This window comes from Dromiciops gliroides, chromosome 6 (assembly GCF_019393635.1).
Source record: "Dromiciops gliroides isolate mDroGli1 chromosome 6, mDroGli1.pri, whole genome shotgun sequence".
NCBI lineage: Eukaryota > Metazoa > Chordata > Mammalia > Microbiotheria > Microbiotheriidae > Dromiciops > Dromiciops gliroides.
Window position 1 is genome coordinate 54,852,235 of NC_057866.1, and position 26,958 is coordinate 54,879,192.

The 26,958-nt window shown below is 43.8% G+C and overlaps 1 protein-coding gene across 1 annotated transcript in view; it reads left to right on the plus strand.

The window, feature by feature from the left end:
- Window positions 1-2,003: 2,003 nt before the first annotated feature.
- The window catches only part of RNF141 (ring finger protein 141), a 31,711-nt gene continuing 6,756 nt past the window's right edge, over window positions 2,004-26,958 (plus strand). Inside the window, exons 1-4 of the mRNA XM_043970965.1 lie at window positions 2,004-2,147; window positions 17,579-17,776; window positions 21,748-21,856; window positions 25,273-25,457. Coding sequence (XP_043826900.1) covers window positions 17,634-17,776; window positions 21,748-21,856; window positions 25,273-25,457 — 437 coding nt within the window. The 5' untranslated portion in view covers window positions 2,004-2,147; window positions 17,579-17,633. The remainder of the gene's footprint in view (window positions 2,148-17,578; window positions 17,777-21,747; window positions 21,857-25,272; window positions 25,458-26,958) is intronic.

Sequence of the window (26,958 nt, forward strand, 5' to 3'; positions counted from 1 at the left end):
TAGCTGTGTGACCCTGGGCAAGTCACTTAACCCTCATTGCCCCACCAAAAAAGCAAATAAAACCCAAACAACAAAAAAAGAGATGTGGGGCTATCTTGAGGTAAATATAATTTTAAAATAGGGAAGAACATCAAAATTCTGTCTAAATATTAAGAATTTTCCATAACTGGGGGGTTCTGAGCTATTGTAATTATACTCCTCATTTTGTATTTAATATATAAACTTAATTAAGCAGCAGAGAAGGGGACCATGTGCCCTTGGGGAGGGGGCATTATATTGACCCTAGGCTTAAAATGAGCTAATTGTTAGAACAAGTACTTGACTGATTGAATCTCCCAAGACAAAAGGTATAGGAAGGGGGGGGGGTAAAGTGGTGAATTTGGTCATCAGTTAGACAATGTGCTGGGTACTGTGCTTACTAGGCATACAAATACAAAAGTGAGACAGGACCTGCCCTAAAGGAACTTTTGTTCTAAATGGGGAGACAACTGCTAGTGAATCTCCTCTCCCCAAATGCCTTGGTTTTTTGGTCCAGACCTGATTGCATTTGTTATAGGGAACACCCAATAAAGAAAATGCCTGCATCAATGCAGATGGGTGACTCTCCTGCAGCTTAGTCTTACAGAATTGTAGAGGGGATTGGGAGGTTAAAGGACTTAGGGTCACACAGCCTGGAGGTGTGAGAGGCAACACTTGAACCTAGGTCTTTTGGACTCACCCTGTGGCCTCTCATTTTTTATGTATATAAGGGCATCAAGGTGGCAAAGTATATAAAAGCACTGGGCCTGGGATCAGGAAGACCTGAATGGGGCAGTTAGGTGGTGCAGTGGATAAAGCACTGGCCCTGGATTCAGGAGGACCTGAGTTCAAATGTGGCCTCAGACACTTGACACTTAACTAGCTGTGTGACCCTGGGCAAGTCACTTAACCCTCATTGTCCCGCCAAAAAAAAAAAAGAAAGGAAGGAAGGAAGACCTGAATTCAAATCTAGCCTCAAATTCTTACTAGCTGTGTGATCCTGGGCAAGTCATTTCAGTATGTTAGTCTCAGTTTCCTCAACTGTAAAATGAGCTGGAAAAGGAAATATCAAACCACTCCAGTATCTCTGTAAACAATTCTGTATCTATTTATATATGTGCATGCATTGCCCCAGTAGAATGAAGACTCCTAGAAGTTGGGATATTTCATTCCTATGTTTGTGAAGGCTTTACTTGTTTTTTTTTCCTTCTTTGTTTTGGTGAGGCAATTGGGGTTAAGTGACTTGCTCAGGGTCACACAGTTAGTAAGTGTCAAGTGTCAGAGTCCGGATTTGAACTCAGGTTCTCCTGACTCCAGGGCCAGTGCTCTATCCACTGCACCACCTAGCTGCCTCATTGTGTAGGCTTTACACAAATGACAACGAATCTTTTTCAGATCCACAAAATGGGTTCTCAATACGTGTTTGCTGATGGGTTGACTTGTATTCCCCGGAAAGATCTAAAGTTCCCAGCCTAGATTGGCTTCCTTTCCAGCAAGGGTCGGGGTTCCAATCCTGCCTCTCCGCTTCTTCGGAGACGTTGGCCAAGTCCCCCAGCTTCTTTTAGGCTACATTTCCTCCTCTGTAAAATGAGATCCTTTCCAATTCTACATCTGGGTTCTGATAAGGCCTCGTGAAACGAGCTTCCTGCCGGTTGGGAGGGGGGAGGGGCGCCTTCTCGGGTCACCTGAGAACTGGCTGGGGAGGATGGAATTGACGAAAAGGGGGCGTGGCCGGGAGCAGGGCACCCTTTCGCGTTAGCGATCTCCTGAAAGAAGAGGGCGGAGAGGGCTGCAGCGGGGCGGGGGGAGGGGGAGAGGAGGAGCCGCGGCGCCCCCCTCGTTACCTAGCAACTGGCTGGGGAGGGCCGAGAGGGCGGCAGATGGGGTGGGAGGGAGGAGCCACGGCGCCTCTCCCGTCACCAAGCAACGGTCCGGGTAGGGGGCGGGGCCGGCGCCGGCGCGCCTCCGTGCGTCACTGAGGCGCGACGGGACTGAGGAGTAGCTGCCGCCGCCGTCGGAGCCTTCGGTTCCGGAGCTGCCACCTGCGGGTTTGGCGGGGCTGGTGCGGGCGGCGGGACGGTCCCCGAGAGCCGCCGCCCCCGCTGGGATCGCGATGCCGTGAAGCCTAAGTGAGTGTGGGGGCCGGGGGCCGAGCGGCCGGCTGGCCGGGCGCGTCCTTCCCCGGTACGGGGGGGGCCGAGGCCCAGGCTGAGGGGCCGAGCCGGGATGCTTTGGGTCGTCGTTAAGATCCTCATCCTTAGGACTTTTCCCAAACCAGAAACCGTCCGGGGAGCCCCGGCGGCGGCCCCCATTCGTTGTACTGAGTCCTTCGTTGTAAGAACCTCCCCCCGCCGGATCAGAAAGAGCCTTCCCCTGCCTTCCCCCTCTTTGGTTAGAGTGAAAAGGTAGAAGAGGAATCGATTACGGGCCGATGTCATAGGGCGGGGCGAAGAGCCCACGATTCCACCCCTATCGATGATGACACTCAAGGAGCGAGCGCAAATACCTAGGGAACGCCCCCCCCCCAGATCAATCCACCTCCCCCCCCTCCCAGCAGCATAGATTTCGAGTTGGAAGGGACCGTGAGCGCTTTCTAGAACGGACCTTTCATTCCCGAATTTTACGGACGAGAACACCTCGCCCGCAGCCACGCAGCTAGTAATTGAGGCAGGATCTGAATTAGGGTCTCACTGCTTCCAAGCCCTACACTTGATCCACTTAGAAGAACATGCTTTCATTTCAAGAGGAAAGCCCAACGAAGGTTTAGGGTTTGGTTTTGGTTATCCCTCCCATAAAACTAATCAAGGGAATAAAATAAACTCATTCCATACGCAGTCAGTTATCTCATGTCACAAAAGATGGAGTTCTTGTTACTAATCTTTATACTTAAAAAAAAAAGTCATTTCTTCCCATGCACATATGCTTCCCGTATTACTTTATCCAATACCTTTGGTTACAAATTTGGAGGAGACCAATATTTGCCCCACCCTTCTTTCCCCCTCATTTCACTAGCGACTTTATTTCTTCCACTCTTTCTCTCTAGTTGGTGAGCTCCTTCCCTTCAGAATGTCATTTTCTTGCAGGGTGGGCCAAAAGTCACGACGTTTTAGTAAGTTTTTGAAAAATATTTTGCCTTTATTTTTTGCCATTTACGAGATTTGATTTTCCACACCTAATGTAAATTCATTTCCTATGTATACTGTATATGATGCAATGGCATTATAAATTAAAAAACAAAAAATAAAGGAGTTATTAAGGATTGAAACTCCTTCGTGACTTTTGACCCACCCTGTAGTTAGTCTCACTGCCTTCAAAGAAGAGGGTCTGTCACCCTTCTAAAAAGAGGTGTTTTCAGCATTTGAAGTAACATAGATTCTTTTACTTCATAAGATAAGTAACAGAAGAATTTCTTTTCCACAGATGCTGACTCTTAATTTCAGAGTCGTTTTAAGTACCTTCTTCCTATTGCATTTCACTTTCAACATCCTTTTCTTCTAAATGAATGTATATTTACAAAGTATATTCTTTGCCACTTGATGTCCCATATTTTCGGTGTTTTAATACCATAGGTAATATATCCTGCTTGCAGAGGCTTTGTAGCATAGAAACAGTTATTACCCACAAAATGCAGCATGTATTCATGGGCTAGCTGGCTTTAGAGCAGGACATCAAGCCTACTTTGTATATGTTTTATTCTTCACAGTAGTTATTATCCCCTTTTACAGATGAAATAAAAAGTTCAGAGGGGTAGCATCTGCCCATAGTCACACAGTTACGGAGTGTGGGAACCATGGATAGCTCACTGCCCTTGGCATCGGGGCAATCTGAGAATCTGACCTGAGACACTTACTGGCTTTGATATCCTGGGCAGGTCTTGTAATATAATTCAGCAAACGTTTATTTATCACCAGCTGTGTACCAGACACTCTACTACATGCTGAGCTTCAGCATGTTGCATGCAGAATGGGGCTGAAAACATACCTATCTCATAGGGATGTTGTGATCATTTCATGAGAAACTATTTGTAAAGCATTTTGCTTTCTTTAAAGTACTATGTACTTGTGACCTATGGTATTATATGCTATACATGCATTTCAGCAAAGCTTTTGACAAAGTGCATTTGGAAACTGCTTGGATGACTAGACCTTGACAAGTAGTCATAACTGGATTGGTGTCAGTGTGGAGGTGTCTAGAGTGAGGGCAGCGTGAAAGGCCTCTCTGCCCTTGACCCCATCCTTCTGTACATGTTGTCAGTACCTTAGATCAAGGGTTAGAGGGCCTGTGGAAGACGAACAACTGAGAGGGCTTGTAAAAGAGCTGTAAGCTCACTATCAGGCAAAGGATGTGATGCTGACCAAAATAAAAAGAAGTTCTTATAGTCTTAGGTTCCATCAGTAGAGATACCAAGTATAGAATGGGGGAAGTAGGGGCACATGGAAAGAGCGATAGTCCTGTTGTCTTCTGCCCTGGTCAGACCACATCTGGAGCATAATGTTCACTTCTGGACATGACTTCTGTTCTTTAGGAAGAACATGGATTGAGATCACCCAGAGGAAGGCGAGAAATTGGAGAGGGTGTCATGAAAGCAGTAGTAGGAAGGAAATGGAATGTTTCACGTAGAGAAGAATAGGTATTGGAAGAAGTAGAGTCTGGCTGTCTTCAGGTATCTGAAGGGCTGCTTCGTTGAAGGAGGATGACAGTATTTTTCTTGGCCTTAGAGGACACAACTTAGGGCAGAAATGAGAGAGGCAATTTTGAGCTGGGGTAAAGGAAAACTTGCTAACTGTGAGAGCTCTCTAAGAGCAGAATGCACTATCCCACCCAGGAGGTAATGGTTTCTCATTCACTGGAAGTCTTTGAGCAAAAGCTCAAATGACCACTTCGGTTGGTGACACAGGATAACAAGAGGAGCTGAAAGGGACTTCAGGGGCCCCCTAGTCCAGTCCTCTCATTTTACAGATCAGGAAACCGGGGCCCTGGAAGATAGAGTGACTCGCCCCGGGTCACACAGATAAGTAACCATCAGAGGTGGGATTGGCATCCAGGCCCTCTGATTCCAGAGGCAGTACTCTTTCTACTTGGATATAGGTTGGACTATGTGGCCTTTGGAGTCCAGCCCAACTGAAATTCTATAATTCTGGTCGTTTTAGGTCTGTGATATTTGTCTTGTTGCAAAGAGACATCATGGTTTCAAAACCAGGTCATGCCAGACTTACCTCATTTCATTTATTGACAAGGTTAATAAGCTTATTATTATTAGTATTATTATATTTTCTTTTTATTATTACCTTAGGGTGATAACAGGCATATATTAATATCTAGACCATAGCAAAACATTTGCTAAAGTGTCTTATGCCTTCTTATGAATAAGGTGGAGAGATGTGAGCTAGACAATTGAGTAGATTCAGAAAGGGTTTAATGGGTGGCCCCAAAGTCATCTTAATGTGTGTGTGATATAATCTTAGAGGGATGTCTTCAGTAGAAGGCTCCAGGGATCTGTCTTTGGTCCTACATTGTTTAACATTTTTATTAGTAACTTAGATGAGGGTATAGATGACTTGCTTATCAGGGGCAGGTAGGTGGTACAGTGGATAGAGCACCGGCCCTGGATTCAGGAGGACCTGAGTTCAAATGCGGCCTCAGACACTTGACACTTACTAGCTTTGTGACCCTGGGCAAGTCACTTAACCCTCATTGCCTCGACAAAAAAACAAACAAACAAATTTACAGATGATGCAGAGCTGAAAGAGATAGCATATATCAGGAGCCAAAAAGAACTTGACAGTTTGGAACAACACCCTGATTCTAATATGATGATTTGGGGGGGGGGGCAATAAGGGTTAAGTGACTTGCCCAGGGTCACACAGCTAGTACATGTCAAGTGTCTGAGACTGGATTTGAACTCGGGTCCTCCTGAATCCAGGGCCAGTGCTTTATCCACTGTGCTGCTTAGCAGCCCTTCTAATATGATGATTGGGGGGGGGGGCGGGGCAATGGGGGTTAAGTGACTTGCCCAGGGTCACACAGCTAGTAAGTGTCTGAGGCCATATTTGAACTCAGGTCCTCCTGACTCCAGGGCCGGTGCTTTAACCACTGCGCCACCTAGCTGCCCCTTAATATGATGATTTTTAATAGCCATACGAAGGCCTGTTAAATAGGTGGGGAACGTGTGGTTAGACAGCAGTGAAGACGGATGAATATAAGTATGAATACAATGAGTTGGGATGTGCATGTAAGAAATACCAAGATCTGGGGGTTTAGGGCACTGTAAGTTCAATCTTGATCAACAGTGTGATATGGTGGCCCCACAAATACATGCATCCTAGATTCCAGAGAGGGAATTGAGTGCAGAACAAGTGTGGGTGGGTTTGCTGCAGGTCGGCTTGGGCGTTGGTCATGCTGGGAATATTGTTTTTAGTCCTCAGAACATTTTAGGAAGGACGTTGGTATTCCCCAGGGGAGGGTGACTAGGGAAGGATGGGGACTGGAACCCACAGCATATGAGGAATGGTTGAGGGAAAGGGGGGTGTTTAGCCTGGAGAAGAGAAGCTTGTGAGGAAACATGCCTTTGTGCAGGGTTTCCCCCCCATGCTTTGTTCTCGCCTCACCTTTGCCTCTTGGAATTCCCAGTTTACTTCAAAGCCTACTTCACCATCTACATGAAACATTTCCTGATTGCCTAGCTACTTGTGACATATATCCCCAAATTGCTTTGCATTGTGCACATGTCGTCTCCCCTCCTCCTTGGGGGCAGAGGCCCCGTTTTTCATTTTTGTCTTTCCCCAGCACGGGCTCTTACTAAATGCTTGTTGGTGACTGATTGCTAGACATATGGCTGGCTGGCATATCAAAAAGTGGACACTTTGTGAATGAACAAAGAGCAGGGAGTAGCTGTTGTTCAAAGGCAGATACCAGCTTGTATGTGGAAGGAATCAGAATTAGAGCTGTCCAAAAATGTAACAGGTTTCCTCTCACTTGCCAGTCATAAGATCCGAGGACTGGAAAGGATCTGAAAGATCAAGTCACAGAGGCTTCAGACCCATGATATTTGTGTGACTCTGGACAAGTCACTTATCCTCCATCACTTCAGTTTCTTCTTCTATGAAATAGAGACAATAATAGTGTCTACTGTGAGAAAATAATTATTAATAATGAATTTCTTGGGGGACTCAGAGATCAGTTTTTCAGTGCTTTCTCCCTCCCCCTACCCCCACTCCAGAAAGTCCAGTTCTCCTGGAGAAACTATCAAATCTCTTTGGACTAACCCAAGGGAACAGCGCCCCCCCCCCCCAAAAAAAAAAAACATGGAGATAAACTTTTTTGTCAAGCTCAGTGAAGGACTGATGGGATCAAGCTACACCTAAATAATGGACTTTGCTTTGAGTAACTTCAGTGGGGAGGGGTCTTTTACATTCTTCTCCCTGACGTCATCTGTAGAGTTCATTTTTTTTTTAAGTGAGGCAATTGGGGTTAAGTGACTTACCCAGGGTCACACAGCTAGTAAGTGTGTGTTAAGTGTCTGAGGCCGGATTTTTTTGTTCTACCCACTGTGTCACCTAGCTGCCCCTGTAGAGTTCATTTTAATGTAGACCACCCTCAAGTCAGGTCAGCCAATGAAATTGAATGATGCTAACCAATTAGCTTTGATCAATGTACAATGAGCTGCCAGGGCAGCTAGGTAGCGCAGTAGATAAAGCACGGCCCTGGATTCAGGAGTACCTGAGTTCAAATCCGGCCTCAGACACTTGACACTTACTAGCTGTGTGACCCTGGGCAAGTCACTTAACCCCCATTACCCTGTCAAAAAAAAAAATGTACAAGGAGCTGTCTATCAAGAGGATAAAAACTCTTGGAAAAGGCCACGAGCTCTCTCTCTCTCTCGGCCAATGCTCTTGACTTGGCCCTCGCTCTTAGGACAGCATAGTTCTGATGGCCTGAGAGTATGAGAAGTTAGGGAGACAGGAGGCCAATCTTTTACTGGTACATAATATTAATAAATAATAAATGCTTACTGCCAAAACCAGTGCAGTAGCAATTAATTTTAAAAACACACTAACTCACACAATTGTTGGGAGAATTGGATGAAGTTGACTTAAGTAAAGCACTCTGTAAGCCTAAAATGATAGATAAATGATACTCATCATCAATTATCGGCATTTATCAAGTGCCTCCTGTGTGCCAGGTATTTGTGGTATTTCTCCTCAAAAAGTTTACATTCTCAGGGGATAGGTAGTGTATACCATATAGATGAGCCAATCCAGGGTAGCTATAAGATAAATACACAAAGATCTGGGGGGCACTCACTCCTGGGAAAGACTTCTTAAATAAGATAGCACTTGAACTGAGCCTTGAAAGGGTATAGGGGTTTCCCGAGGGAGAGATGAGGAGGGAGAGCACTCCATGCATTGGGGGTATAGCTTGTGCAAAGCCAAGGAGGCAGGAGATGTGGGCCAGTTTAACTGGGAAGTAATGTATAGGCATGTTGGCTGAAGATAGGCTGGTGTTGGGTTGTGTAGTGTTTGACTTGTCAAATAAAGTTTTTAATTTTTAGTCTAAATGCAATTGGGGAGCCACAGGGGCTTCTCGGAATAAGTAATATGCTCAGGGCTGTAGTTGTATGGATGTAGAGAGTGGGTTGAAGAAGGCACAGCCTATGCATGGACACTAGTGCAGAACAGATTGTGGTATCGGTAGAGAAGGATACCAGAGACTTCAATGGAATGGACTGGACAAGACTTCACAAATGAATGAAATAAGATTGAAGAGTGGAAGAGGACTAGTTGCAGGCCTGATTGACTGGATTTTTGTTGAGATAGAAATGGGGAAGTTAGGAGGAAGATTAGAAGGCAATATAATGAGTTCTGGCTGGGACATGTTGAGTCGTAAATGCCTGTGGAACAGTTCAGTGGAGAGGTTCAGCAGGCAGCCGGAGGTGTTTCACCAGAGCTTGATAGGGAGATGAGGCCCAGAGAGGTCGATTTGGAAGTCATCTGCAGCACAACAGAGTAGATAGATCGCTAAATTTGAGAGTAGGAAGACCTTGGTTCCAGCCCCCTTCTCTCCTGTTAACCTGTAAATTAATGAAACAATCGATATAGGAGAAATAAGGGCAGAGGAACTATAGCTCATGGTATCACAAAGCAAGAAGCTAGGAATACCCAAAGATGGGAACAGTGGACAGGGTTTTTATGGGGTAACAGAACAAAGGGAACTAAAAGACTACTCCAGGGTTGGGATCATACAGAAACTACTTTGCTTAATATAAATGAACCTTTAACAAAAGGAACTATAAGACTGCTCCTTGGTTAAGTATAGAAGCTACTTAACTCTAAATAAAAACGATTTAATGTAGGCGGACCCTTTTATATAATAACATAAAGTCCAGGGAGTAAGGTGAGGGACCATTGGGAGGGGATAGTTTGCTTGGGGGGGGGGTGTCCATAAGTCTATCAAGAGTCTGGAATTGATCGGGATTGGTTAGCCCCAGACAATCCATTGGCCTGAGTAGGGGGGCTGGGTGGGGATCAGTCAGTTCTCAATAAATTTGTAGTTATCATTCCCTTTCTCTTAATCTTTCTGTGGCTTGGTTTCTTCACCTACAAAATGTGTCTAAGGTCCCTCCTTGCTTTATGTCTATGCCCCTGTGATCCCTGGAAGAGATTAGAGTTGAATTTATAGGAACTAAAGATTTCACAGGGAGGAAGAATGACTCAAGACAGAACCCTGTGACCATCTGTGTAGAGGTGGGGAGGCATGAATGATGATCCTGCAAGAGTCTGAGAAAAGGCCGATCGCTCCAAAAAACATCCAAATAACACCATAGGAAAATGCCTGGAGCAGCAAAACTCACAGAAGAATGTGCTGAAATCATCTTCTAACCAAGAATGCCTTGTAAGGTCAGAAGGAGGTTGTTGCTGTGCTGATACAGGAGTCGAACCCAACCCCACAGTCACCTTGACACAGGTCCAATCCCAGGAAGGCCTCACCAGAGAAGGAGACCTGCAGAACCTCTGAATCAGCTGAAGCTCACAGTCTGGTGAGAGGGCTGAGCCCTGGGCAGGGGGGAGACTACAGGGGTCTATGCTGGTGCTGAGACAGAACTTGGATGTTTCACCCCTGCTGAGAACCAGAAGGTAAGCTTGAGTAGTAGTGGCCCAGATGGGGGAGGGGCACAGGCTCCTCAGAGCTAACAACCACAACACACAAAGCTGGTTGATTAGCAAGTTGGTCTGGGGTCATCTATGGACCAGGAAACAGGCCAGGCAAGTGAAGAACCTGATTCTCCTTAAATCATACCACCTGGGACTTCTTAAGCTTGGGATACTGCAGCCTGGAAACAGTGCCCCACTTTAAGGAGCTAAAAGTCAAGTCAAAGAAAGTCAAGATGAGCAGACAGAGAAAGGTGAGGACCATAGAAAGTTTCTTCAGTGACAGGGAAGACCGAGGGGCACCCTCAGAGGAAGATGTTAACATCAGGGCCCCTATAGCTAAAGCTTCCAAGAAAAATACAAATTGGTCTCAGGCCATAGAGTCACTCAAAAAGGACTTTGAAGATAAAGTTAGAGAGGTAGAGGAAAAAATGGAAAGAGAAATGAGAAATGAGGGTGATGTAGGAAAGACATGAGAAAAAAATCAACAGCTTGAAAAGTCAAATTGGCTAAATGGAAAAGGAGGTACAAAAGCTCTCTGATGAAAATAATTGCCTAAGAATGAGGATTGAACAAATGGAAGCCAGTGACTTTATGAGAAACCAAGACACAATAAAGCAAATCGAAATGAATAAAAAATAGAGGGCAATGTGAAATATCTTCTGGGAAAAACTGCCAACCTGGAAAATAGGTCCAGGAGAGATCATTTGAAAATTATTGGTCTACCTGAAAACCATGATCAAGGAAAGAGCTTAGACATCATTTTCCAAGATATTCTCAGGGAAAATTGCCCTGACATTCTAGAAGAAGAAACTAAAATAGAAATGGAAAGAATCCACCAATCACCTCCAGAAAGAGATCCCAAAAAGGAAACTCCTAGGAATATTATAGCCAAATTCCAGAGCTCTCAGGTCAAGGAGAAAATATTGCAAGCTGCCAAAAAGAAAGAATTCAAGTACTGTGGAGCCCAGTCAGTATAGCACAAGACCTAGCAGTTTCTACATTAAAGGACCGGAGGGCATGGAATATGATATTCCAAAGGGCAGAGGAAATGGGATTACAACCAAGAATCACCTACCGAGCAAAACTCAGTATAATCTTTCAGAGGAAAAAATGGGACTTTAATGAAAAAGAAGACTTTCAGATAGTTGTGATGAAAAGACCTGAACTGAATGGCAAATTTGACTTTCAAATACAAGACCCTAGAGAACCATAAAAAATTGGAGTTGGGGGACATACCTGGGGTCATACAGTGGGCAACTGTCTTGTGTCTGAGGCCAGGTTTTGGCTGGGATCCCCTTGGGTCATGGGGTGATGATTTGTCCACTGTGTCAAGGTTAAATTGAGGGGTGAAGGGAATGCACTGGGGGAGAGGGAAGGGCAGAGGTGAAATCCTACATGAAAGAAACAGAAAAAGGCTCATGGAGTGGGGGAAGAGATGGGAGAAGGAGCAGGGTAGAAAATGAATTTTACACTCATCAGAAAAGACTCAAAGACCTTAAACTCATCAGAGTTGCCTCAAGGAGGGACTAACACACACACACACAAAACTGGGTGGAGTAATCTATTTAATCTGAGCAGTAAATGAGCCTAACACTCATCAGAATTGGCTCAAAGACCTCAATCTCAATAGAATTGGCTCAAGGAGGGAATAATATACACACTCAATTGGGTGGAGTAATCTCTCTAACCCTGCAGGAAAATAGGAGGGGAAGGCGATAAAGAGAGAGGGTCAAAAGAAGGAAGGACATAGTGGGGGAGGGGACAGACAGAAGCAAATCCCTTTTGAAGAGTGATAGGATAAAAGAAGATGGATAATAGAATAAATATCATGGGGAAGGGAATAGGATGGAAGGGAAACAATTAACGATAGTAACCGTGAAAAAAAGAGAAAAGGGGGGAAAATTGTACAAAAAATATTTATAGCAACTCTTGGTGGAGGCTAAGAATTGAGAATCAAGGGAATGTCCATCAATTGAGGAATGATGGAAAAAGCCGTGTTATATGATTGTGGTGGAATGGTCTTGTGCTATAGGAAATGAAAAACAGGATGATCCCAGAAAAACCTGGAAAGACTAATGAACATCGATGTATAGTGAAGTGAGCAGAGCTGGGAGGACATTGTGCATAGAGATAGTAGTATTGTTCAGTGAGCAATTGTGAATGACTTAACTACTCTCAGCAATGCAATGATCCAAGACAATCCCAAGGAACTAATGAGGAAGCTTACTATGCACCCCCATAGAAAGAACTGATAAAAAGAACACTTGTGGATTGTACATATATAACCCGGTTGCAATCTTGTGGAAGGGGGGAGGAAAGGGAGGGAGGAAGGGAGGAAAATTTGGAACTCTAAATCTTATGAAAATGAATGCTGAAAACTACCCTTACATGTAACTGGAAAAAATAAAATGTTTGTTGCTAAAATACCAAAAAAAGAGTCTGAGAAAGGTTAGTTCTACATGGTCAGGAGGAAAAGAAGCAGGACAGAGCAGGGTCACAAAAACCCAGAATGGAAGATTGTGTCAATTGCTGCAAGAGAAACTGAGGATGAAAAGGCCCTTGGATGGCCTTAGCAATAAAGAGATTTCTAGTGACCTTGGAAGGACAACATCTGAACCCAGATCCCTAACTCCAAGCCTGGCACTCTTGGCTTCTCCACTGTACCACAGAAGAGCCTAGAGGGCCCTTTGGTGGAGATCTCCAGGGGCTTCTTAGCTGGGTGCAGGTGCGGGCTCGACTCCGTGGCCTCCAAGGCCCCTCCAGCATTGAGATGCTAGGATTCTGTTACTCCGTCCAGGTGCTTTCTTACTCTGTTTCAGTAACTTCAGCCTAATTATCAGTGTATATTCTCCAACTGTTTAAATAACTTCATGTCTTCACTCAAGAGCTGGAGGGTTTTTTTTTGGTTTTGGTTTGGTTTGGTTGTGTTTTGGCGGGGCAATGAGGGTTAAATGACTTGCCCAGGGTCACACAGCTAGTAAGTGTCAAGTGTCTGAGGCAGAGGAGCTGGAGTTTAAATAAGCTGTAAGTACTCAAAAGAGTCCCTTCCAAAGGTTCTGATTTAATAATTGTGAGGAAATGGGGATTGGTCTCTCCTCATTCTGGACCTGTTTGAGGAAAAAGGTCTGCTTCTCCTCCCCCCTCCCCCCCCCCCCCCCCCGAAAAAAACAAAATCACATGATTCAGGGAAACCCTGGGCTGGTCCCAATTAGGTCTGCTCCTGAGCTGTGTCCATATAAAGGAGGAATTGAAGAATTTTCCCTGTATCACCTCCCCCATTGGCTAAGAAATACTGCATTTTGATTAGGTAGTTTTTCTGTGGATATTGTAACCCTTGAATAATCAAAAAAATGGTGGAAAGGGGGAGGGGCCATTGCATTAGGGGCTAGGAGATAAAAAGGCCTCCAATCCTCCATTTTGTGGTCACCCTCCGGCTGGACAAGGGGTGGCCCATTCTCTTGAGAATGACAATAAATGAGACTTTGACACATCACCAACACTGAGTTTCTGAAGTTATTGGAGTGATATTCCTCACAATAATGAAAGCAGTTGATTTGGTGGTCATTTCTGTATTCAAATATTTTCTTTGACCATAATAAGTTTGTTGGTAAAGTAATCCAAAGTTGAATATGAGAAAACTTTTTTTTATTTGAGAAATTATTACTCTTTTTTATTTTATAGCTCTTTTTAGAATATGTTCATTTTGTGATTATTTAATTTTTAGTGCAAATTTTATTATTCACTAGCATAGTTCTGCTATTTTAATTGAATATTTAAACGACAACAAATTACTTTGTTAGGGAAGGAAACTATTAGTGCATGTACTGAAACATCTTCTGCTTAACCACCCACTAATAAGTGTGGAATTTTGAAATTCTTAGTATTTAATGTGGGTTTCAAAACAATGGTTGCAGTCATTTCAGTAAATATTTTTGGTGTTTTTTTAAATCATTGGAATGTTTATACGATGATTCTGTTGACAGTATTGTTTATAATAAGACTAAAAAAAAAGAACTTTGGAACCTTCTGACAAAGCTATAGGATTATTTGTAGAGAACATGTAATTAGGATAGCCTAGCGTTCTCTTGGGCTAGGTAGCCTCTGGAGTGGCAGCTCAGCCTACTGGAAGGAGCACAGATAGGCCTCAAAGACTGCAAGACCCAGGTTCCTATTCCCCTCCAGACACCTCCCCTGGCTGTGTGACCCTTGGTGGTGCCTTAACGTCTCTGAGCAAGGATGTGGTGTACACTGGTATTAGTTAGGCTTCCTGGATCATGGCCACAACCTGCTGGAGAAGAGGTTCATGTTTTTAACAGGGTAACATTTACTAGACCAATACTTCCTTAAACTGTGGGTCACAACCCCATAAGGGGTCACATAACTGAATGTGGGGGGTTGTGAAAAATTTGTCAGCAATAAAAGGTTATGTACACCTGTTCTATATACCTGTATACCCAGGACCATGTTAAAATTTCTCAGGCATCCAATTTTTGGACAGATCTGCCTCCCTATAATTTTCGTTCTACTGATCCTAGTTCTCTTCTCATCTGTGTGACAACCCTTCCCATACTGGGACGGTTGGCCTTTCAGCACTAAATCCTCTCTTTCTATGACTATCTCCAGTTCTTTCTCTGTTATTCCCTACATGGCATAAGTTGAAACCCATAGTTGAAAACCCAGCTCTGGGTATGGTTTTCTGGTCACAGTACACTGGGAATGTTGTCTTCCTTAATGCAGATCTGGACAATATACTTCTGTTAATGCAACCTAAGATAGCATGGTTCTTTTGATAGTCACATCGCCCTCTTCTGATCAAATAAAACCCTTATTTCTTTTAGTCCCTGTCATGGAAGAAATTGGTGGGGGTCCTCAGGTATTCTTCTGTAAAGAATTACAACTCCAGCAAACTGTCCGATTAGAGTAATAGCGTCTTTTATTTGGGCCCTTAGAGAAAGTGACCAAGAAGGAAGACTTCCCTCTTAGGGAGGAAATGGCTTGGAGACATCTTTCTCCTCGAATGGAAGAAAGGCCAAGGCTTTTATGGAGGATGGATGGAGTGGCCACCTGACAATGGAAAGTTCCTTTGGGGGCTGGGAAAAGCTTCAGTGAGGGGCGGTGGTATTGCTGTCTCCTGGAGCAGGTTCAACTGTCTCATCACGCCGTAGAGAATATAACTTCTAGTTGTATGGAGCAGGGCTATGGGGCTATAGCATAGGTCCAGGCAGCCTTACACTGGGTATGATCTCTCCTGACCAATGAGTCTCAGGTCCCATTCTTACTTACAGGTATTCTGGTCTTGAGTTGTCTAGAATATGAGTAACTGATAGTGATATCACTGATATCACCTTTGTCATTGGAAGACTAGATTTTAAAAATATACATTTGGTAATGAGCTTTTAAAAAGACAACTGTCTTGACTTTAGAAAGTCAGTCCTTTTTGTTCTTGGGTTTTAGCTATTGAAGTGCTAATCCAGCGTTAACTTTAGTAGTCACACCTATAGGTTTAGAAAGATTTTCTGGAAGATATCTAAATTGAGAAATCTTTAAGAACTGGGGTCCAGCCCCATTCTTGCCAAGGAAGTTAACCTCTTAAGGCCTCAGTTTTCTTATCTGTTTAAAAAACATCTTCCAGGGGCAGCTAGGTGGCGCAATGGATAAAGCACCGGCCCTGGATTCAGGAGGACCTGAGTTCAAATGCAGATTCAGACACTTGACACTAGCTATGTGACCCTGGGCAAATCACTTTACCGTCATTGGCCCATGCCCCCCCAAAAAATCTTCCTCTGGATTATAAAGATCAAATGAGATAATGTCTTTAAGTACTTTGTAAACTAGTAAGCGATACATGTGAAGTGTGCTATCCTATTTTTTTTGTTTGTTTTAAACCACATTTTACATGTCTAAATAAAATAAACAAAAATGTTTCAAATAAAACATCTAGGATTCAGCTTATTTTAAAGAAAGCCTGTTGGTTTCAGTCATACTATATTTGGTCCTCTAAGTACATCGTGCCCCAAAATACAACCCTGTGATTAAACCATTAAATTAGAGCTGGTTCATCTCTCACTGATTTCACAAGTGTCTGCTTCACTTAGCTTTGGCAAATATGATTTTTCAGCTTCCGGGTAAGGCTGCAGAATTCATCTTAAAATGACAATAAATCATTGGTTTAAAAAAGATAGTGGATTTATTTAAGTCAAATCCATTCCAGTCTTATATGTGTTATTCTAATTTTGAAGAACTACTGAACACTGAAAATAAAAACATTTCTATTTTTTGTTTGTTTCATGAGAAAGATTGTTTTTATTACCTTATTGTAAAAAGTCAAAAAAACCCAAAACAACCAATTGGCTTTCCTATAGATAGCTCAAACTCAATTCATCCTAAACAGAATTCATTATCTTTCCCCAAAACTCATCCTTCTTCCAAACCTAATGATTTCTTTTTTTCCCCAAACCTAATGATTCCTTTTTTCTTTCTTTCTTTTTTATTTTTTTGGTGAAGCAGTTGGGGTTAAGTGACTTGCCCAGGGTCACACAGCTAGTAAGTGTTAAGTGTCTGAGGCCAGATTTGAACTCAGGTCCTCCTGAATCCAGGGCCAGTGCTCTATCCACTGCGCCACCTAGCTGCCCCCACTAATGATTTCTTACGAGAGCACCACCATCCTTCCAGTTTCCCACTTTCACAGTCCCTATGTCAAACATTGACTAAATGACTTTAACTCAATTCTTTCATCACCTTAGTCCGAGTCCTCATCACCTCTCCCTTGGACTATTTCAGTGGCTTCCTACTTATTCTCCTGAAGTCTTTCTTCACTCTGATCCATCCTCTACATTGCAGCCACAATGATCATCCTTAAACATCACCTGTTCCTAGTCAACAGGCTCCATTGGTTCCCTTTTGCCATTAGGATCAAATGTAAACACCTCTGTTTGACTTTTAAAGCCCATATAAACAGGCCTCAACCTACATTTCCATCCTCATTACACATCACTCCCCTTCTTGCTGTCTTTAAACTAGCTAAGCGAGCCTTCTAGCTGTTTCCCACACTTGATGCTCCATCTCCTATCTATGTGACTTTGCATTACTCTTCCCTGATGTCTTCCAACCTCCATCTTGTAGAGTCCCTTACTAGACTGGGCTCAAGCTCTGCCTTCAACCAAAGCTCTTCCTGATCCCCCAACTCTTAATGCCCTCCCTCCCCTTTAACTACTCTGTGTGTGTGTGTATGTGTGTGTGTGTGTGTGTGTGTGTGTGTGTGTGTGTGTCCTTTGAGACCATGGGCTTCCATTTTGTCATCTGTCTGCCCCCCTCCCCCCAGCCAATTGACCCTGGCACATATCAGGGGCTTGATAAACACTGATCAATTAATTACATAAAGGTAACTTTTATATGTGTGTACTTCACAGAAACACCGCATGTGAATGAAACACCACTCTTACTGGATTTTGAATTGCGTTCACCATGGGACAGCAAATTTCTGATCAGACGCAAATGGTTATAAACAAGTTGCCTGAAAAAGTAACCAAACACATCTCTCTGTTTCGAGAAAGTGGTTCTCTTACCTATGAGGAATTTCTGGGGAGAGTAGCTGAACTGAATGATGTGTAAGATTCAATTTTATTTTTTTCATTTTCTTTTCCTCTTTAATATTTATGTTCCCATGTAATGGCTATGTGATAAATGATCCAGGATGCTCTTTCCTGAAGACCAAAAGTATTGTTTAATCACAACATATTTTTAATATCCATCAATTAGTAAATGTGACGTAATGTGCAAAACACTACATAGTCATGTAAGAAAAATACAGTGAGACATGGGAAACTAAGGTACAGAGGGGAAAGGAGTTTGATAATCATTTAAAGCTGGAAGTGAGCCCTAGAGTCTGAGTCACAGAAGGGATGTGTGACTTGCCCACTATTACACAAGCCATGAGTGGGAGCTCTGGGCTTCCCTGGGCCTCCCTGTCCATCACACTACCCTGCACTGGGCTAGGGTCACTAGGACTTCATCTCCTGAGCCTTGGCTGCTTCTGCTGGGAAACCAGGGTTTGGGTTAGATGAACACCAATGTCTCTTCTGGCTCTACATCCTAGGAACCTAATTAGTTCACTAGATGGCATAGCAGATACTGCCTCAACTCACAGAGAATTTGAAGAGATTGAGATAGACCATGAATATATGAATCCGTTTGAGAAGATTTTATATGCTACTATATCAACAATTGCAAATTAATATTATTAGCATAAACTGATTGGTTGAGAGTCTCTTAAGAGTTTCCCTATTTCATTTAAATCACAAGTCTGATTTTTAAAATAAACAATAAAATTAGTATTGAATGGGAGTAGGGGGGCAGCTAGGTAGCCCAGTGGATAAAGCACTGGTCCTGGATTCAGGAGGACTTGAGTTCAAATCTGGCTTCAGACATTTAACACTTACTAGCTATGTGACCCTGGGCAAGTCATTTAACCCTCATCGCCCTGCAAAAAAAACCCCAAAACAAAACAATATTGAATACAGGGGCCAAAAGGGTAGCAACTAGTTAGTGTACTGACCTCAAAGCCCCTAATGAGGCTTCTGTACATTAACCAACTCAGTTGGTTCTACAAGATCCCCATACGTATACATATGTCTGTAATCTACCAAGTAGGTAGATGTGTTTTAAGAAATAGCAGGGGGCAGCTAGATGGTACAGTGGATAAAGAACCGGCCTTGGGTTCAGGAGGACCTGAGTTCAAATCCAGCCTCAGACACTGGACACTTATTAGCTCTGTGACTCTGGGCACACTTAAACCCTCATCGCCCTGCAAAAAAAGAAAAGAAATAGCAATAAAATATGACCTGACATCATCATTTCCACATACATTTTTTCCAACTAACTGAAATTTGTCCTTTTCAATACCAGATTGTTTTTGGATGGAAAATCTTCCTAAAGTAAATAATACACTTCTCTGTTTTTTAAAAGGAGAGTATACTGAACATTATGTTCAATTACAATACCTAGGTGACATAATTATGAATATCAAATGCCATGACTTCAGGAGCTACTGAGGTGTTTAGGACTCTTTACCTTTGTACTAGATGGCCCTACCCTGAATTTTACCGGTTTTCGTGTCTTCTTTTTGTGGACACACTATGAGCTGACACATGTTGCTGTAATCATTCCTCGTGTGTGCCTTTACCAGAACCTTACTTTTAAATTTGCTACATCTCATCCACTAGGATACAGAAAAATAGCTAAGCTTCTTAGAATTGTGCCTAAAATGAATATAAACAGGGGAGGTGATCTGGGGGCCTCTCCCATGAGTAAAGTTTGTGAATAACATCACTATTGACTCCTTAGAATTCTCCCTCCTCCACTTTTTTTTTGTGTTTTTTTTGTTGTTGTTGTTTTTTTGCGGGGCAATGGGGGTTAAGTGACTTGCCCAGGGTCACACAGCTAGCAAGTGTCAAGTGTCTGAGGCCAGATTTGAACTCAGGTACTCCTGAATCCAGGGCCGGTGCTTTATCAACTGTGCCATCTAGCTGCCCCCCTCCACCTTTTTTGACTTCCTTTCCCACTTCTTCTCTGTTTTCTGTATAGTGGAGGTTGCCAGATAGTGAATTCCTTTGCATGTACTGTAGTTTTGAAGCACAAAGAAAGAACACTTTGTAAATCAAACTCTCTAAGGAGCCTACTTCTTTTAAGTCCTTAAGACCTTTGAGGTAATGAATTTTTCTTCTGCCCAAAGTAGTAGTAGTAAGAGAACTTCACATAGTTTGGGACTTGCCCTTGGAGTAGAATATCTTTATCTACAGCTCCCCCGCCCCCAAAGTGTGCATCCTGCTTGTTGAAAGTAGTAGGTTATAGGTGCAGTCTTTAGAATGGATCCATGTGTGAATCCTTTTCAGTATATAGAAAGCCTTGTCCTTGGGGCACAAAGAAGAAAAAAAGAGAGAAAATAAGCAGTGTTTAGTCTTCTGAAAATGTCTGTCAGCTCAACTTCCTGTTTATTATGTGGGTGACTTCCCCTGAGGAGTGACTTGGTTTTCTGTGGCAGAAGAGGGCCGGTCACACAAAGCCCATTTCCTTGGGACTCAGGTGTTTTCACCAGTTCAGGGTTGTCTGAGGACTGACTGTAAGGTTAAACCAATGGAAGCAACTCTAGCTGGCCGACGGGCCTGCCTTCTTTTCCACTGACAGACTGTATTACCTGGGGCTGGGTCTTTTTGATGGCCTCATTTCCCTCGGCTGGAAGGCACTGGCTGGAAGGCACTAGAGACGGCTAATTAGTCATGATAAAGGGTGGATGGAATGGGGAGCACCTCCCAGGGTATTTATATTTGGAAGGAAGTCCTTTTTAGGCCAAGACCTATTGTTCCAGCTGGTGCTAAAAGCATTCTATCAAAGTCTTATACTTTCCCTTCTTACTGAACCTAGAACAGTAGATGGAGAACTGGCCTTGAAGCCAGCAGGACCCTCCATTCAAGTGTGTCTCACACACTGGCAAATGTATAGCCTCTTCATGCTCTAGGAAGTTTTTTAAGACCGTAAGTTTCTGACCTTTATTAGTATTTTCCTTGGGTTAGAATTCCATATAGCAGTGAAATCACAGGCCCAGTCCCCGTGCCGCCCCCTATTTTCACATTAAAGCAGCGACCAGCAGAGACGGGCATGTTTTAAAAGCTGCTCCAAATTCGTTTGGTTTGCTGGTGCCAACTTCTAGTTAGGGTACAAATGAACTGAAAAAAAGCCAAGGAGCGCCCTGGCTCCTGCTGTGCTGTTCAGATAAGGAGATGGTGAAATCAAAGGTTTGGGTCTAGTTGCTTTTAGCTTTGTTGGAAACATTGGTGGGTCCTGGGGCTTAGGAAGTACATTTTCTCACCAGGAAGTAGTATACACAACTTGGGAAAGTGCATAGATAACCTTTTGTTTTTGTTGTTCAAGATGGCATTTGAATTTCTTGGTCTTTTAGAGTATTGAGTAGAATCGCTGTTGGTGATGTGTAAAGTGTAGGTCTGGCCATCTCACCCGCATGACTCAGTGAGCTCAAGTGGCTCCCTGTTCCCTCAGGACCCAAGATAAAGTCCTCCCTACCTTTCCAGTCTTCACACTTGACTTTCCTGCATAATCCAGCTACACTAGCACTAGCCTCCTTTCAGGGCCTCAAACACTACACTTCATCTCCCCTCCTCGAGCTTTGCACTGCCTGCCCCCCCCCCTTCCCTACCCCCTCACCCCTACTTCAGGGTTCCCCTGGCTTCCTTCACAATTCAGCTCAGAGCCCACCTTTTGCAAGCGGCCCAGGACCTGCAAAGGTTTGCAGCCGATTGTGTCTTCCCTTCTAGTTAGCTTGTTACACATCTGGTTTGCTCCTTGTTATTTTCACGTTGCCTTCTCCATGAGAACGTGCCCTCTTTCAGGACAAGAATCAGTGTGCCTCTGTTTGTATCCCCGGCGCTTAGCACAGTGCCTGAGTAGAGCAAACATTCAGTGAATGCTTGTTAATGACTAACTGATTGGGGTTAGCTACAACTAAAAAGAATCTACAAAAGCTATTCCATTGTGCATTTTCATAGCCCAGTTCATTCTTTTTCAGAACTGCAAAAGTGGCTTCTGGCCAAGAAAAGCACCTCCTGTTTGAGGTACAGCCAGGGTCAGATTCCTCTGCCTTTTGGAAGGTGCTGGTCCGAGTGGTGTGTACCAAGGTGAGAGCAACAGGCATTCCCATCACTGATGCCTTTGAAATAGAAGGGTTAAGCACATTAACTTTTTTTTTCAACATAAACAAGGTAGAAACCTATTTAATCAACTTTGAGGACAGAGTTCAAAACCCTTGTACAAAAAACACTCAAACTTGTCTTTGGGGAAATGCCGGAATGTAAATAAAACCCAGCTTGGCAGGGGAGGAGCAAAAGCTTTTCAGTTGGTTGGTGGAGGAGGAGGGATGTTTCCGAGTCCTTCTGAGGGAAGAGGGGGCCTCAACATTGGGGGCGTAGGAGTTGGAGGATGTACTCCTGGGTTTGGGGCAAGCACATTTGTTTTGTTTTGTTTTTTGTGGGGCAATGAGGGTTAAATGACTTGCCCAGGGTCACACAGCTGGTAAGTGTCAAGTATTTGAGGCTGGATTTGAACTCAGGTTCTCCTGAATCCAGGGCCAGTGCTTTATCCACTGTTTCAGGTTTACAGAGTACACTTTTGGGCACCAATAAGGCCATTCCAGTTCACTATTTGGGCATTTTTCACACTGCACCAACAAAACTTGCTCTAATGCCTTGGCGGTAACATTGAGTACCTTATTGTCCTTCCCTAGTAATTTAGGTTTGACCTCCTTCTCCTTGCTTCAGTCCCAAATGTAAATGCTCTAGTAGGTAACAGGCTGATTCCAGAACTTTACTTAAACTAAATTTGAATCATTATCCACCTCCCCCTGTTGAATTCTTATCATTGTCAGTTGCCTTCATAAGACGTCTCTGCCAAAAAAGAACTCTTTAGTTCCAGCATTTGCAGAAAAATCTTGGCAGCTTATTTTCCTTCACGGGGAGGTCAGATCGGGAGGTTTTCTCTCAAATGATAGATTCTAGCGAACATTCAAACAGCATTCCATATTTTCTTAATATGTTGGTCCCTATAAAAGTTTCGATGCAAGAAAGTTGCTTTGGGTAGCTTAATCCAGATTAAAAAGCTTTATCCAATTCCCTATTTCAGCCTCAGTCATAATAAACTTCAGAGAAGGCCTCGAAGGACAAAGACCGAGCAGTGGTGACTCCTGACTTGGTCAGATACTCATAGCCAAGTGTTGTCTGCCCCTATTCCTTCCTGACTGATAAGGGTAAAATCTCAGTTTCGACTGTCAAAAGTTTATCCGTCATCTTTTTTTTTTTTTTAAGTGAGGCAATTGGGGTTAAGTGACTTGCCCATTAAGTGTCTGAGGCCAGATTTGAACTCAGGTCCTCCTGACTCCAGGGCCAGTGCTCTATCCACTGCGCCACCTAGCTGCCCCCTCCGTCATCTTGACAGTAACATCACCATGATGTCTGTTAGGGAGCAACTGACCTTTGCAGCGTTGGGTTCACTCCACAATCACTGCTTACATTACTTTAGGGAATGTGCAAAACACAGTTTAATGCCTTTCAGCTGAATTGTCCGCATGGAAAATTGGATTAGCTGATGAGGAAAGACCAGCATTTTGAGGAAAAACATACTGACAGTCAAGATTATTATTTATTTATTTATCCTCATTTATCAGCCCAGGTACCATCATGGAGTATGAGGATGGAACAAGCTCTGGTGACAGGCATACTAACAGGACTCAGATAACATAGCTTACAAGCTTCATCCCTGACTATATTTTTGGCTCCTGAACACTAACATTTGACACCCACCATTTCCCTCCATTTTTTGAGCTCTTTGATGGATTTGGGTATTGAGGTTATTAAATTCATAAAGGATTCATGATGGGTGTGTAGCACCCTGGATAATTGTGGCCCTTTCTGGCCATTGTAGGTATTTTTTGCAAAGAAATGAGATGAGAAAGACATCACTGAAAATGCAGGTAAAGCCAGCATACAGCTCTTCTTCTCCAGAGAACTTTCACTCTGCATTCAAGACTTGTTGAGGTCTTTTTGGAAGCGTATAAAGATGGATTTTTAAGACACTAATGCTAGTCTCTAAGGGGAAGAAATAAGTTCTCTTATTCCTTTCATGCATGCTTTCATTCTGCAGTACATGGGCTGTTTAGGGAGGACTAGCTTGTCAAGCCCTCTTCAGGGCTGCTGATCCACCTTGTGGTCCACCTAGCATTCAACTCTCACCTGTGGCTCCAAGAAGCTGTAGCATATGCACTGGCCACACCTTGCTAAAAGTATCTGGCAGTTGGCCTAAATCAGGTAGAGGGTCACCAATAGGCCTCAGACTCCTCTTTGAGTTAGGGTGTGTCTCCTCCAAGCAAGTGAAGACTTACCAGACAGAATAGGCAGATGAGAGCAGCTAAAGCAAGCGCTATGGAGCACTTAAGAGCTTGGTCAGACACCAAAAATACCAAGGTCAGCCACCACCAGTCATCCTGACCTCTGTCTTGCCACTGGACTTTGATGACTCTCCAAGAGAGTGTGCAACTCTGCCTCACTTAAATTTGTCATGACAGACATCGTCCTGTGATGTCACTGATCCTCTGAAGATGAAGGACGAACAACTTTCACTCTAAGCACCTGAATTAGGTGACACCTGCCTTTGGTTGTCACAGTCTGGGCTATCTAAAATTCCTTTCTTGATTTTATTTCTACCAAAGTGAGAAAGAAAAAAAGGGCAATTTGTGGTCTCAGAATATTCTGAGTGAAATTTATGTGGCTCGAGTCCACTGCTTTTTCAGTATCTGCTTCTCTTTAGCAAATACTAAGAGCCGAGTAAAGCATATGCTCTTAAATTAGAGCTTTAGTTTTAAATCTAGGCAGCTGCTTTCTTTTCATCAATGCACCTTTCTGCAGTTAACCAAAAGTTGGTCCTTAAAGATACCTGAGTAGTGAAGAAAACTGGCAGCCAAGTCTAGTCTGCACCTCCATTCACATCATTCTGTTGATTTCACAGATTTCTGAGGCCCTTTCTTGGTTCCCAAATCGGGTAGAATATATGAGAACTCCCAACTTTTGTATTAATACTGGGGTTCTTAATCTGTATTGTATCATAGACCTTTTTGGGAGTTTGGAGAAGCCTGCAAACCCCTTCTCAGAATGATGCCTCTAAATGCAGAAATTGAAGTACATAGGATTATAAAGGAAGTTAATTATATTAAAATTCAGTTTTTAAAAACTTTTTTAAAAAAGGTCATGAGGGGCAGCTAGGTGGTGTAGTGGATAGAGCACCAGCCCTGGATTCAGGAGGACCTGAGTTCAAATCCAGCCTCAGCAAGTCACTTAACCCCAATTGCCTCACCCAAAAAAAAACAAAAAAAAAAAAGGTCATGGACCCTGGATTCCCTGACCGAAAACAAAATTTCCTGACCAAATGAATATCCCTCACAGAAGTAGAAAACTGAGACCCCAAGAGAGAAAGTGACTTGCCTATAGTCTCACATGAGAAATAGTCAAACCGAGATGAATTCTTTATATGGTCTTTATGTTTTTAGATTAACAAAAGCAGTGGAATTGTAGAAGCTTCAAGAATCATGAATCTGTATCAGTTTACCCAGCTTTATAAAGATATCACAAGTCAAGCAGCAGCAGTCCTGGAACAAGGCCCAACAACTTCAGAAGGGGCTGCGGAAGGCTTGCCTGCTGTGTCTTCCTGTCATGCCAGCATCTGGATGGGAAGGTATGTCCCTGCCTTGTGGCATACTGGGAAGGGATACACCTATGAAAGACCAAAAAGGACCTTTTTTTCCTCTATGGGCACTACTCATGTACTTGGTGAGGTGTCCCTTACATCTGTTTATTCAACAGGCACTGGTCAAGTGTCTTCTGTATGCCTACCCCACTGGTAGATAAAACCCAGTGGCTCCTGCCCTGAAGAAAGTGGCAGTGTTAGTTTTCTGTGGTTACCCCACCTATGTTGACTGTCTAGTCCGAACTGAAGATTAGGACATGTGATCTGACAAAGCGTATTCCTTTTGCAATACCTCCTCCCAGTCTTCAGTGGTCAGATGTTCTTTGTGCAGCTCAGGGTGTACCTGGCCCGAGATATTCAGCCCTGGGTGCCCTGTTTTGGGGAAGGGTTAGGAGACCGGGACACAACCTGGGCTGGGGGAAAGAACCAAGGAGAATGCATGAGGGCTGGTTAAAGGGTGCTCATGTTCTGCTGGGCCCCAGAGTACACAACCAGGAAGAGCAGGGGAAGTGTCAGGGCAGTGCTGCTTGGTGTGAGGCCACACTAAGGACTGGGAGGGAGCAGGTTCAGTGCTAGGACTAGATGACTCAGGGTCTAAGAGCCTGTGACCTGGTGAGGTCACATCCTGCTCTAGGATGGGATGGGAAAAGCCCTTCAGGAAGTTACATAATAACTATGACGACAACAACAAGAACTAGCATCATTAGCATGTTGAGGTTTGGGAAGCCCTTTCTATGTTCTCTCATCTGGTCCTTACAACAAGCCTGGGAGGGAGGTGCTATTATTATCCCCATTTTACAGATGAGGGAACTGAGGCTCAGAGAGGTTAAGTGACCTGTGTAGGGTCACAGAGCTCAGTGTCCAAGGCTGGACTGGAATGCACATCTTCCAGACTCCATGTCTGACAGTGTTCATCACAGAAGTCCCTCTTACAAGAGCATCCTCGATCCAGAAGGGTTCTTGGATCAGGCCTTAAAGGAGTTTATCAGAGGAACCCCCTCCCCCCAAACTGTAGGACAGTGCTTAGAAATTCTCATGGACATAGGCAGGCAGTGAGGGCACAAGGCACATTGATTCCATTGCTGGGGAAATCGAAGAGCTCCGGGGTGTTTTGTTTCTGGGTTTTTGTGGTGCAGTGAGGGTTAAGTGACTTGCCCAGGGTCACACAGCTAGTAAGTGTCAAGTGTTTGAGGCCAGATTTTCCAGTTTGTTTTGGCTTGTGTTTGGGGGCTTGTGTCTGGGGGTGAGTTGGCCTGTGCTTGTCTCTGTAGGTCTGTTATAGAACTGGCCCTTGGAGGGCCCCAGGACCCAGCCCAGAACTCGGAGGTGCTGAATAAGTATATGGGGATTGATGCTAGCAGGAATATAGGATTGGCCCTTTAAAGCTTTCTGTGCCTTCTGTCTTACGCTTGCAGCAAGCAAAAGTCTCCCCCTGTCGCCATCTGACAACTTTCCAGACTTCGGTTCGGTTTGTAAATGCCTGGCAAAG